Below are 12,500 nucleotides of genomic sequence, written 5' to 3'. Positions count from 1 at the left end.
ATTTACTAAGCCTGCTGCTGTCCATGACTTGATTTTCCTTAGTGAAAATCTTTCATCTTCCAGGGTGATATTCTGTTCTTGTGTTGCATGCTATTTCTGGGGCAGTACAGCAACTGTGGTCATTATCCTGATTGCTAAGCTGCTGTAAGTACTCTCTCCAACTTCCTTTGACTGCAGACTGGACAGCATGTTGTTGCTGGCATCCCTCATGAAGTGTGTCTATTGGTCTTCTTTATATGGACATATTGACCTTGCAATCTGATGCTTCTTTGTGGCAGTTACCAAGTCTATTTGCATTTGCTGGTTTTTGTGCCTCCAATCCCCTGTTCTGTGCTAATGCAACACCTTTCTTACCTTTGTTGTTATTCAGCCTCCATTTCTTCTTACCCTAGTTGGTCATTCCAATCTCCCACTTTTTTTCTGGACTCTATTTCTTTTACGTAGATCAAGGACTGCTGTATTACTCCATATGCTTTCCTTTAGTACTTTATGGACATACATGGCCAGGCCACAACTCATTTATATAGTCATCACACATGCAGTTGTAAGGTGCTGCCATTCTTCAAGTAGACCCGTTTCAACCACTTCTTGGGGTGCAGGAGGCCTGACTGATTCATTGAACTGTCGTACATTTTCTTGATTCAACTCCCTGGTCTGTTTTGACCTAAGAGCCATCTTTGCCCACTGCTTGCAGCCAACTGTGTCAACCAGTAGTTAATGCTGTGGACAAAATGGTTCGCAGAGGATGACTATGCAATCTATGGTCATACTCCAGTACCCTTTCTTCACTTGGGGAAGTGCATCTGAGTTGAATATTGGCCACTAGTGTACATGGACTTGTGACTGTCTTACTAAACCATGTGTTGTCTACTATTAAGCCACGATGACCCACCAATGGAGAGCCAAGCAGTGCTGATATCCTGTTCTACCCGTCACAATAAGTGCATTCAAGTCAATCATTATCAAAACCAATTTGTGATGTCCTGTTTTATGCAGTAAGTCCCATAGCGGATGTCTGACTGCACTCTGGTTTGCTATCACAACCCAGCAACGGGGCATAATGCAGTATTCATAATCTCACCCCATCATTACACTGGAGTCTGATTGCAATGAGTCTGTCACTTTCTCTCACCACAATTCACAGATGATTTCTAGCCTGCCCTCCCCCAGAGTAGTAGACTGTGTCTTGCCTGCACTGCCCTTCCAATTTGTCTCCTGGAAACATTGGATGTCCATCTTCCACCTTAGCATCATGTCATCCATTTCCAAGTTGCGTCCTGTCAGTGAACTTACACGGGATTAGCAATTCACAGTTCATGTTTGGCAGGTCCACAGATTATGCGTCCAGTTGTTGCTACCAAAGGTTACCTAGGATGGGTAACTGCAGACCGTCCAGCCAGTAGCTTATTGACCAGTGGCTGCGAGTTGTATGGCAGGCACTCACACAATTGTGGGTACATACACTTTTTGTGGAGTGCAGTAAAACTAACATAATTTACGTTTTTGGTAATGGGTGAAAAACAACAGGAGTAAGCAGTAGAATTCCTATTTAACATCTGTCTTTGTTGCTGCAAAAAAAATAATGATACATGGAGATATCCTAACAGGAAGACATTTTTTGAAAATATATACCGAGGGGAGAAGACGTTGAAAAGGTGCAGAGAGTATTGTACACATAACCAAGGGTCATATAATTGGCCAAGAACTATTAGGGAGAAATGATCACTAGTAATTAGGGACACTGATGCTAGGTTGTTGCACATGAATTCATGTAATCTACAGTGGTATTACAGAAGAAAGGGGTTTCCTAGGGTTGTGTTACACATTGTTATGCATTACCTGAATACACAGCAGTTGGTTCACTTCCAGCATTTTCTGGATAAGGTGTGTACGTCTATATATTCATTGTCTGGATGAAGAAGTTTGCACTACCTGTGCATGCCTGGCACTTGTACCCAGAGGACACAGACATACTGTTATGTGGCCTGATGCAGAAATAAGGGGAGTTATGATGACTGTATTTTTCTCAGTTGTGCAAAACAGCCACAGTATGGTGTGAACAATAGAAAGTGTCTCCCAAAATGCCTGCCATCCATTTGGTCACCTGCCTTATTTTACGTGACTTTCATGAACAGTATGGTACACCTGTAAGGAGACCGGTAGTTTGAAGCCAGATGTTGTAGTAGAATAGTGAATGCACAAATAAGGCTGCCCATTTGATTTGAGCTACTTTCTGGTGACCTGTTTATGCTTATATGTAACTGCTTGGTGACACAAGAACTATACAATTAATGTGTTTTTTTCTTTGGTTTAAAAAAATGGTTTACTAAATAATTCTGCTCGTACCTCATCTGATGCTATTGTTGGGATTCCCGTGTATATGCTAAGCCACTGTCTGTGACTTAGTGTTCCCATGCATATGCATCACACCTTCTTCATCTTCTGTTACTGAACAAACAATTGAAATTATTCACCGAGGAGTCATGATGTCTGCTTGATTAATTCATCTCCTCAGCATGATACCTGTCAGCTCAGCTTGCCCCTTCATGTACTGAAAGCCAGACTCTGTTATTCACCCGGCTTCACAAGCTATGCACTTTTAGATGCCAAGATAGCTGAAATGTGTGTTGATATAATTGCTCTGGAGTCTAAATTTAGAGAATCTCGTATTATCTTTCTTATGCATTTTTGTGGCCATGGGCTGTTGTACATTTCCTGGCTTCAATGTACTTTGGGTTTTAAATAAGTGAGCTGAAAAATAAAAGTTTGCCCTTTGCATCCTTTCTTTATGAAGACTTGGACCATCCCTGTGATACATATGAGTTGGTGTTTGTGTATAATCCTATAAACTGCTCTCAGATCATTTGCTTTGTTGATGTTCCTGGGGGAAAAGGCCTCTCTCATGCTTGATTCCTGCAGTAAGAACTACATTTAAATGATTGAATTGCAACAGTCATGATTACACAAGAAATGACTGCTGTGTAAAACATACTCTGTTAGAGGTAGTTTGGTTTATCTAGCTTCTTGGGAAAATATGTTACATTCTGTATATTGATGAATATTAGAGCATGAAGTGGCAGCCTGCAAAAGAACATTTTGAGAGTGAGCAAGAAAGTACAATTGTGCACACTTACCATAAATGTAGATGTTCGAGTGTATTCACTGTTGCAGTTATCACATTTGGGTTATCTGCTTGCAGTAGCCCTCAGTCGGCCTGATTAACAAAGTCTTGGGTCCTACATCGGCTGCTGTCTCTTCTTCTGTGACGTCAGATCATTAGGGGTATAAAACATGCAGCCAACATCATTACATCAGTTTTTCTTGCCCCAGGTGTTAGGTGCCCCCATAATGGGAAGCAATTAAATCTATAAATATACAAGGTTATACCTCCAACAAAAAAACAAATACACCAAAAATCTTTTAAGCAATGAAAAGGAGAGAAGAGGTATAGCCAAAAGAAGTCAGGGGGCTGGAGGGAGGGTAACCAGGACGGCAACAGTGAATACATTTGAACACAGCTGTACTGTGCTCTTCATGTTTCACTGTTGCAGTCATCACATTTTGGTAGATTCCCAAAGCTAAAGATGGGAGGAGGAATTTAGACAGCATTAAGACCAGCTATAAGGCCCTGCAAAACTGCAGTGGCAAAGTCAGCTCTGGATTTAGAGAAAATTGGCAAATGGTAATGCTTGGTGAAAGTATGTACCAGAACTCCAGGTAGCAGCTTCTAGGATGTCCCTGGTAGGTACACCTCTGAGAAAGGCTGTAGAGGTAGATGCAGCCCTGGTTGAGTGGGGTCTGGTCCCTTGTGGGATAGGTTTTCCATGGTGCTTATAGCAGAAATGAATACAATGGCCTATCCATTTGGAGATGGTTTGCTTTGAAACAGCCTTCCCCTCTGTCCCTGCAGCAAATGCCACCAGCAGTTGTTCAGATTTCATTTGAGGTTTAGCCCTGTCCAAGTAGAATCTAAGTTTTCTGTATATATCTAAGGAGTGCAATATCTGTTCCCCTTTGTTCTGTGGATTAGGACAGAAGGTTGGCAAATGAATGGACTGATTAAAGGACACACTGGATATCACCTTTGGCATGAAAGAGAGATTGGTCCTGAGGGACTCCGGATGAAAGATGATGAAAGGCTCTACTGCCATAAGGGCCTGTAATTCAGATACCGTTCTTCCTGAAGTGATGGCTAAAAGGAAAGCTGTTTTCCAAGAAAGGAATTTTAAAACTGCAGTAGCAGCTGGCTCGAAAGGAGGAAGGGTGAGTTTCTCCAATTCAAAGTTAGGGTCCCAGGCTGGAGTTGGAGCTCTCCTGGGTGGTCTTAAATTTCTGGCCCCTCTGAGGAACTGCTTGATCAGTGGATGAGAGTAGAGGGGAGGTTCTGTGTTATAATGAGCTGAAATGGCTGAGGCATGAATTTTTATGGAGGAAAAGGCCAAGCCCTTGTGAAGCATCTCAGTTTAGTATTGTAAAATCTGAGGTAAATTGGGCACTGCTGTGCTCATCCCTTGAGACTGGTTCCAGGCACAGAATCTTTTCCATTTTGCAACATAAGATTTTCTAGTACTAGGCCTCCTTGCCTCTAGTACTAGAAAATCTTATGTTGAAAAATGGAAAAGATTCTGTGCCTGGAACCAGTACTAGGCCTCTTTGCCTCTATCCACGGTGGTGGTGCTGCGGTAGCGTTGTCACCTCACAGTAAGACGCTGTCCAGTTCGACTCTCAGTTAGTGCGACTTCTGCGCGGAGACTTGCGCGAATGGGCATACCTTCATTGAAGGCTGTGCGTCAGGGCTGGCAACTCGGTACGTAAAAATCAACTGCCAATCATTAGCAGACCGGAGTTCCGCTGTGGCAACCCCTAACCAGGAAAAGCCGAAAGTCACAACAAAGGCCTCCTTGCCTCTAAAATGACATCCATCACTGGTCTACTGAGGGATGGTAAAGGAGAGCTTAGGTAATTAGCCAGGCCGCAAGGTTCAGTATTTGAAGCTGAGGGTGCAGAATCTGGTTCTCCTGCTGAGACAGCAGGGTAGGAGTCTGAGGCAGGTGCCATGGGGCCAACAGTGACACTGCGCAGGAATGGGTACCAGTGTTGGCGTGGCCAGTCTGGTGCAATCAAAATCATCCTTGGTTTGTCTTGTTTGATCTTTAGTAGTACTTTGGAGAGCAGAGGCAGAGGAGGAAAGGCATAAACTGATAAGTTTTTCCAGCTGAAGGACAGAGCATCCACTTTCTAAGCTTGTCTGTGGGGAGTCCTTGCGCAAAATTTTTCCAATTGATAGTTCTGGGGAGAGGCAAGTAGGTCTATATATGGCTGCCCCATTTGCTTGTCAACATGAGTTTCCACTCGTGTGGGTCCATGAGGTTTCTGCTTAGTCCGGCTGCCAGTGCATTTAGTTTTCCTGGCAGGAATTGAGCTTGTAGATGCACTTGGTAGCTGAAGGCTGTGTTCCACAATGCCATGGCTAATCTGCAGAGGGGGTAAGAATGTGCACCCCCTTGCTTATGTACTACATAACTATGGTGTTGTCCGTCTTTACCATTAATTGTCCTCAAAGAATGTTGCCCTTGAAGGCTGTCAGAGCATTCTGTACAGCTAACATTTCTTTATGATTGATGTGAAGGTGCATTTGAATTGGGTTCCATTTGCCCTGAATGCACTTCAATGTCAGGTGCGCCCCCCCCCCCATGCATCGTCTGACGCGTCTGTTGTTAGGGTTTGGGCGGCAGGGGGTAGTGTGAATGGTAGTCCCTTGTTTTGGTGGCAGGCCTCTGCCCACCAAAAGAACTCTAGGCATAGGCAAGGAATGATAGGAATCATTGCTTCTAGATCCTGAGAATGTTGACACCATAAGCTTTTCAGATACCACTGTAGTTTTCTCATATGCAGTCTTGCATATGGAACTAGAAGAATGCAGGAGGCCATGAACCCCAAGGCTTGTAGTATTTGCCTTGCAGATAGCAGGGTTTTTGTGGCCACTTGTTTGAAGTAGGTTGTCAAGTGAATGTTTCTCTGGTGTGAGGAAAGCCATCTGGGAAGTTGTATTCAAGCTTGTTCCCATGAATATAATTTGACAGGGTACCAGGTCTGATTTCTTTTTGTATATGGTGTACCCCAGACAAGTTAGCACCCTTTGTACAAAAGCCAGATAATTCAAAAATATGACCTGGTTTTCTGCCTGAATTAGAAAATCGTCCAGGTATGGGTATATTTGAATATTTCTTTGCCTGCAAAATGCAATGACAGGAACTAAGCACTTTCTGAATACCCTGGGCGCAGTAGATAAGCCAAAGGGCAGTGCAGAGAACTGATAGTGCATGTAGGCTGCTTTGAAGCGTAAGTATCTTCTGCAAGATTCCCTGATTGGTATGTGCATGTATGCTTCCTTTACATCTAGTGTTCCCAACCAGGCATCTTTGTTTAGCATAGGAAGCAACTGGTGAAGAGTCAGCATCTTGAATTTTGGAATCACCAAAAAGGTGTTTAGAGTAGACAGGTCCAGGATAGGACGCCATGAATTGTCTTTTCTGGGTACCAGGAAAAATCTCAAGTAGAAACCTTGTCCCTTTTCCTCTTCTGGAACCAATTGAATAGCCCCTATGCTTAAGAGAGAGAGTACTTGCTTTTGGGCCTCTACCCACTGATTTGGGGGTAGATCCTGCCAACCGCATGGAGATGGTAACGTGTGGAAGTGAAATCTGTATCCTTGGGACACGATATTTAAAAACTCATTTGCCCTGGGTAATGAGTCCCCAGTTCTTTGCATGAAGTGCAATCTTTCCCCCCAAAGGGGCAGTCAGTTGAGAAGTGCTTGGAAGTTTTAAAAATAAGTCACTGAGACAGTTTACCACAGGGGGGAAGTTTTATTACTCCCAGATTTGGAAGTGGAGGCCCCCTACTGCTCAGTCCTGTGCGACCCCTGGGAATGAAGCCTGGGTGCTCTGCTGGATCTGGGTTTGGACTGAGAAGGTCTGGAAGAGGCAGGAAAGGACCAATTCTTAGAAGGCCAATGCCTACTAAATCTTGGAGGTTGTACTTGTAAAAAAATCTTTAACAGTTTGCATAGATTTCGCTTTTTTCCTCCATCTTTTTAAGAACTTTTTCTGCCTTGTTGCCAAAAAGGCGGTCCTGATTTAAGGGAGCATCCAGTAATTTTGCTTTAACATGATCTGGCAAATATTGCTCCTTAAGCCAAGCATGCCTTCTAAATACAGACCCAGTTACCGCAGGCCTGCAAGATGCCTCTAGTGAATCAAAACCACATTGCAATGTATGTTTACCAACTTGTTCAGCAGAATGCATTAAATCCTGTAAATCCTTATTTTCAGCACAATCAGGAATCAACATAATTTTCTGTTTAAGCAATCCAGTAATATGCTGCTGATACTTTAACATATGAAACTGGCAATTCAAGGCCCTAATGGCCAAAGTTGCATAAATGTACACCTTCTTACCCCATCTATCCAGCACCCTGGAGTCTCTATCAGAGGGGGTAAAATTTTTGGCAGTAGTAGCTTTAATGCCCTTGGGTCCCTGTGAAATGGTTTCAGGATCCGCAGTAGGATTTTTGAAAAGGAACTTGTGAGAGTCAGGAACCCTGTAATATCTATCAGGTTTTCTGGAAGCAGGACTGAGAGAGTAAGGGGCCATGCTAGGTTCCGAAAAGGCATCATCAACAATGTCCAGTACAGGAGGTATAGCTAAAGGCCTGTGCTGGGGCAGGAGTAAGAAATCCCCAAGCCTCTTTTTAGAATCAGAGAAATCCAGACTTTCCCAAAGAAAATGCTCCCTGAGAGTATGCAATGTATCACCAAAAGAGAAATCCTCTGGGGGGGAAAGCAAAGGGAATAGAGTCCTCAGCATCAGAATCCTCATAGGTAGATAAGGGTAAATCCTGATCATCAGAGGAAACAGAAATTTTAGAATCCTGGTCAGAAGTATCATAAGCAAACTCAGTCCTAGGTGTCTTAGAAGGGGAAGGTTGGCTTCCCCTGATTATAGTACTAAGATCTTCAGCCGTTCTTATCATTTGTTTTTTAGGCATAGAGGCCTGACCATGCGGTCTGGGCGTCAGTTTTCTAGGCATGGTCCGAGTTTTAGGCCTTGAAGAAAAAGATGGCGCCAGTTTAACATGCAAATCAGTAGGCTTGAATACAACCTCAGAAGCCGGTGCCTGCACAGCAGCTCTGGACCCACAGTTGAAGCATCTAGCGGCATACCAGACTTCGAATGGGTCAAAGTAGATGCCTGCGAATCTGAAGTAGCAGGTATCAGGTGCTGCAAAAGCGCCTGAGTACCGGCGAACTGGGTGGCCTCTCTCTGTCTTCATCTTTGTGTTTTTTCGGAATGTCGGTAGTCAGATGGCTTACCGAAGGCATATCAGGATAATTGAACCAAGCAACAAAATATTTAGAAGCGCAAATATACCGACGACGGATAGTTCGTGGCTTAAATAAAGCACAAAACTGACAGCGAGGTACATAGTGGTCAGGGCCTAGGCAAGGAATACAGTACAAATGAAAATCTTTATGCGGTATTTGCGTTCCACAAGTAATGCAATTATTAACGTTTACTAACATTGGTAAGGAGCAAGAAAAAGTTTTCCCAATGGGGTACTTAGCTTTTAGTTGAAGACTTCGGTTCTGAAACTTGAAAATGAAAATTTCAAGAGTTGGCCAACCGGCTCTAGCAAACTGCTTCTGCTTCGCGCACCGCACAGCAAGAAAGCCTGATGTAATGACGTTGGCTGCATGATTTATACCCCTGATGACCTAACATCACGGAAGAAGAAACAGCAACCGACAAAGGACCCAAGACTTTGTTAATCAGGCCGACGGAGGGTTACTGCAAGCAGATAACCCAAATGTGATGATTGCAACAACGAAACACGAAGAACATCAGTAGGCACACTGTCTGGAACAGTGAAAGTAGGCACTGCATAGCATGTAGTAAAGAATGATTCAGTTGAAAAACATACCAGCAATGCATATGTGCACACAAAAGCAGTAGCAACATCAAGTAGAAGAACACATGAGTGACATCCTTAAGGGATAAAAATGCAGAATATTGCAAATCTCTCCAAGGCAGATATGAATATTCATTATGATTAGGGTATGACTTTGCAATCATAGCTAAATTAGTCAGTGGCAGAGATTAACTGCATATGTCGCAGGCATGTTTAGAGGAATACTTAAGACAGCTTTACATTAAGGATTGCTAACAGCATATCTACACCATGACTTACTGTGAACGTGCTATTCAGATAGCTGTAAGGAGAGAGGTGAGGGAACAGTTTTAGAGGCACACCAGGCTGACTGTAAGAAACTTTGTTTGATGTGTATTGTCATTCAAATTAGCTAAACCTAGCAGGCCAGGAAATGTGAAACTCTTGCTGGTTCAGGGTGGAAATATGTGAGGAGTGATTTGAGAAGAAACCGAAGCAGATCAAAGTTGAATGCCTATAAAAAGTCTTGTTTTCTCAGCAATAAGCTGCTAGTTCTGGAATCTTTTTTCACAGAATGTGTAACACATCAGCAGGAAATACATTTGTAAGAGGCACTGCATGACAGTAAATTATACTTTTAATGAGGCCTTTCAAAGTTAGCTGCCTTTCTGTGTCCTTCCATTCTAAGTGAATGGAAGTGTCATTTCACAGCCCAGCTATGGGCACTGTAATCTCAGAAACAGTGGACTCGCAGTGTATCATGGGGAAGAATTTTCTTTAGATTAAAGCAAACTCTCATCAGGATGTCTGCCCCCAGGAGGTCAGTCAGGGTTACAAACTGAATACAATTACTAGTGACTACTTGGTACATACAAGTTTGAAATGAGCCAAACTTAAGGAAAAGTTATAAAATATATCTTTTTAAAATGTTTTCCCGTAGTTGTCCTTTAAGTAACTTACATATAAACTAACTGTTGGAATCATACATGTTTACTCTCTGGCTGCACTCTCAAAATGGCACTAGGAATGGCACAAGCCTGACATTTATACGTGCACGCTACATCTTTGACATCCTTCTTAAAAACACGGCATACAGCATGTGTACTCTGATCTACAGTCCCTTTAGAAGGATATGTGCAAATGAGCATTCTTCAGTTCCAATGTGATTAGGAAGCCCAGTGACAGAAGTAGAAGCAGCAATGACTGCAGGATGAATAACTTGACTCTGGGTATTCACATGAAGAAGCTGAGCCTAAAGAGGTCCTGTATCAGTCTCCGTGACCTGTTTCTTTTGAGGTCTAGAAAAAGGCAGAAGTAGAAACCTAACCCTTCTTCCCACTCTGGAATCCATTCTCTTGTCCTTGGTTCTAGCAGCTTCTGATTGAAAGTGCATCTGATCTTTTAGCATCAGACGTATCCACAGGAATAGCTGGACAGACTTGAATTATACCCTGTACCCTTCACCATGCTGAACACCCAGATGTCTGACGTTATCACTGCCCACATCTCTGCAAAGTGATTCAAACTGCCTCTTGATTAAATTAGCTGAGGGAGATGGAGAAAGAGAAAAGAGGACAGAATCACAGTGACAATTGTTCAGAAGAAACAATGCAACTACTTTCAGCATCCCTCCCAGTTTCGTCCTCCCATCATGTCACCTTCTCTCCTGACTGCTTGGTCAACATTTGCTGACCCTTGGTCTGATGTTTAATGAAAGGCCAGTCTTGGAAAGATAATATCTGCTGTACAGCAAACTCACAGAATCAAGAGGTGAAAAAGTTTAATTTTCTATATGACCTTACCCTTTTTCTCCTTTTAAGTATATACTACAAAGGCCTCCCCAAAAAAAATCTAAGGGGTAATTCAAAAGCTCTCTGCTAACATCTCTTCCTGGTGTTTGGCCTGGAAGGACAGGTTAACAGTTTCCCACACATATGCCTTCAAGAGGGTCAGAAACATGCATGAAGCATACTCTGGGAATCACAAGAGTTTCCCAGCTACTAAATTCTAGAACAGTAACCAACAAGAACGAGAGATAAAAACTTTCCTTAACAGAGCACACTCATTAATACATAGCCTAAGCTCTAAGGCCACTTGCAATAAATAAATTAAAAAAAAGAAGACATGGGTCACTGTCTCTTGCTTTCAATTTACAAAACTGCATCCCCATGTAAGGGGGTTGTCAGCCTGCATACCCCAGTGTATGCAAAGCGGATATTCAGGCCAGTTAGGTTAAATGTCAGACTATGGCTGATTCCTTGCACTATGATTCATACTGCTAGAGTAGCTGAATGATGATCATCTACTCTCTGCATTTTTGAAGTACCATTTCTCTGTTGTTTGAAACTTGTAGGCATGTCAAAAGTCTGCTTTGATTAACACACAGAAACTGAAGTTTTTTTTCTAGAGTATTTATACCACAGGCAAACATTTTCTTTTAACATGGAGAAACTAGACTGAGTATGTGTTTTGTGTTTGCCTTTTCAATAAGAGTTGCTATGGTGTGACAGAAAAAAGTGATTATTTCTCAGCGATGCAGTCTAAGGCTTCCCAAATCTGTAGAAATTCAACAGCAAGCTCTTAAATCTGCTATCAGAAATTCTAAACTAAAATTACTTTTATGGTAATGGTGGTTGGGATTTTGGCTTACTTAAGAAAGTTGAAAGTGTACACTACAATTCCTACAATATTGGGAACTAGAACAATTCTCTCAATAAAGGCATCCATCCTTCATCACTATTAACCACTTCATGTATTATGCAGTTACTAATTCTGCAGCAACAACATAATCACATTTAAAATAAACTAACCTAACCTGGTATTGAACAAATGTCAGAGAATGTCCAAGGTCAGTCAGATTCAAAGAAATAAAAGGCAGTCAACACAAGAATGAAACTCGAATCCTTTTGCAAGGTTAGCATCCATAGGCTACAAACAAGTCGTCCTATTTCTAAAAGGGAAGACATGGCTAAACACTAAAATTAAGAAAATAATACTTCAGGACTTACTATGTAGGTTCTTTGTGTAGGAGGACTTCTTTGGCTGCTCCCAAAAGCATAATGCTTGCTGTTTTGGGATTTTCTTCCTCAGCCTGGTTCAAGAATTGAGTCACCAGGTTAAAGACATGAGCATACCTAAAAAATGCAAACAAACACATAAAAATATTATTTACTACAGCAAAACGCTTTGGGAACTGCTTCACTTTATTTATTTTTGTTAACAGACGTAGTAAATCATGCCCTTAAAAATCACCAGTAGTGTCTCTTTTTGAAACAAGGCACAAGAATCAATTGCATATACAGTAATGAAAGTGCTAACATGTCACTCGCATAAGACTTACACAAAAGAACTTGAACAAAACAAACCATATTAAATATAGTGATTAGAATGTCACAGCATTTTCTTTTGAGACATGTTTGAGTCTGGCAGGTAGCACAAAAGATTAATGATTTGAGCAGTTAATGAGCTGTTTCCTAAAGTCTAGGATTTGATTTCCCTCAGCTTCCATTTACCCACTTGTGCGACCCCCAAGCTAGTCATTTATCAGACA

At 42.1% G+C, this 12,500-nt stretch overlaps 1 protein-coding gene across 1 annotated transcript in view; it reads right to left on the bottom strand.

Annotated features, from left to right (window-relative positions):
* LOC122816730 overlaps nucleotides 1–12,500 on the bottom strand; it is a 2,226,031-nt gene that overhangs the window by 1,675,368 nt on the left and 538,163 nt on the right. Inside the window, exon 8 of the mRNA XM_044089722.1 lies at nucleotides 11,959–12,084. Within this exon, the coding sequence (XP_043945657.1) occupies nucleotides 11,959–12,084 (126 nt within the window). The remainder of the gene's footprint in view (nucleotides 1–11,958; nucleotides 12,085–12,500) is intronic.

Source organism: Protopterus annectens, chromosome 12.part0 (assembly GCF_019279795.1).
Source record: "Protopterus annectens isolate FY-2018-M chromosome 12.part0, PAN1.0, whole genome shotgun sequence".
Lineage (NCBI taxonomy): Eukaryota > Metazoa > Chordata > Ceratodontiformes > Protopteridae > Protopterus > Protopterus annectens.
This window is presented reverse-complemented; position numbering and strand designations above follow the sequence as displayed.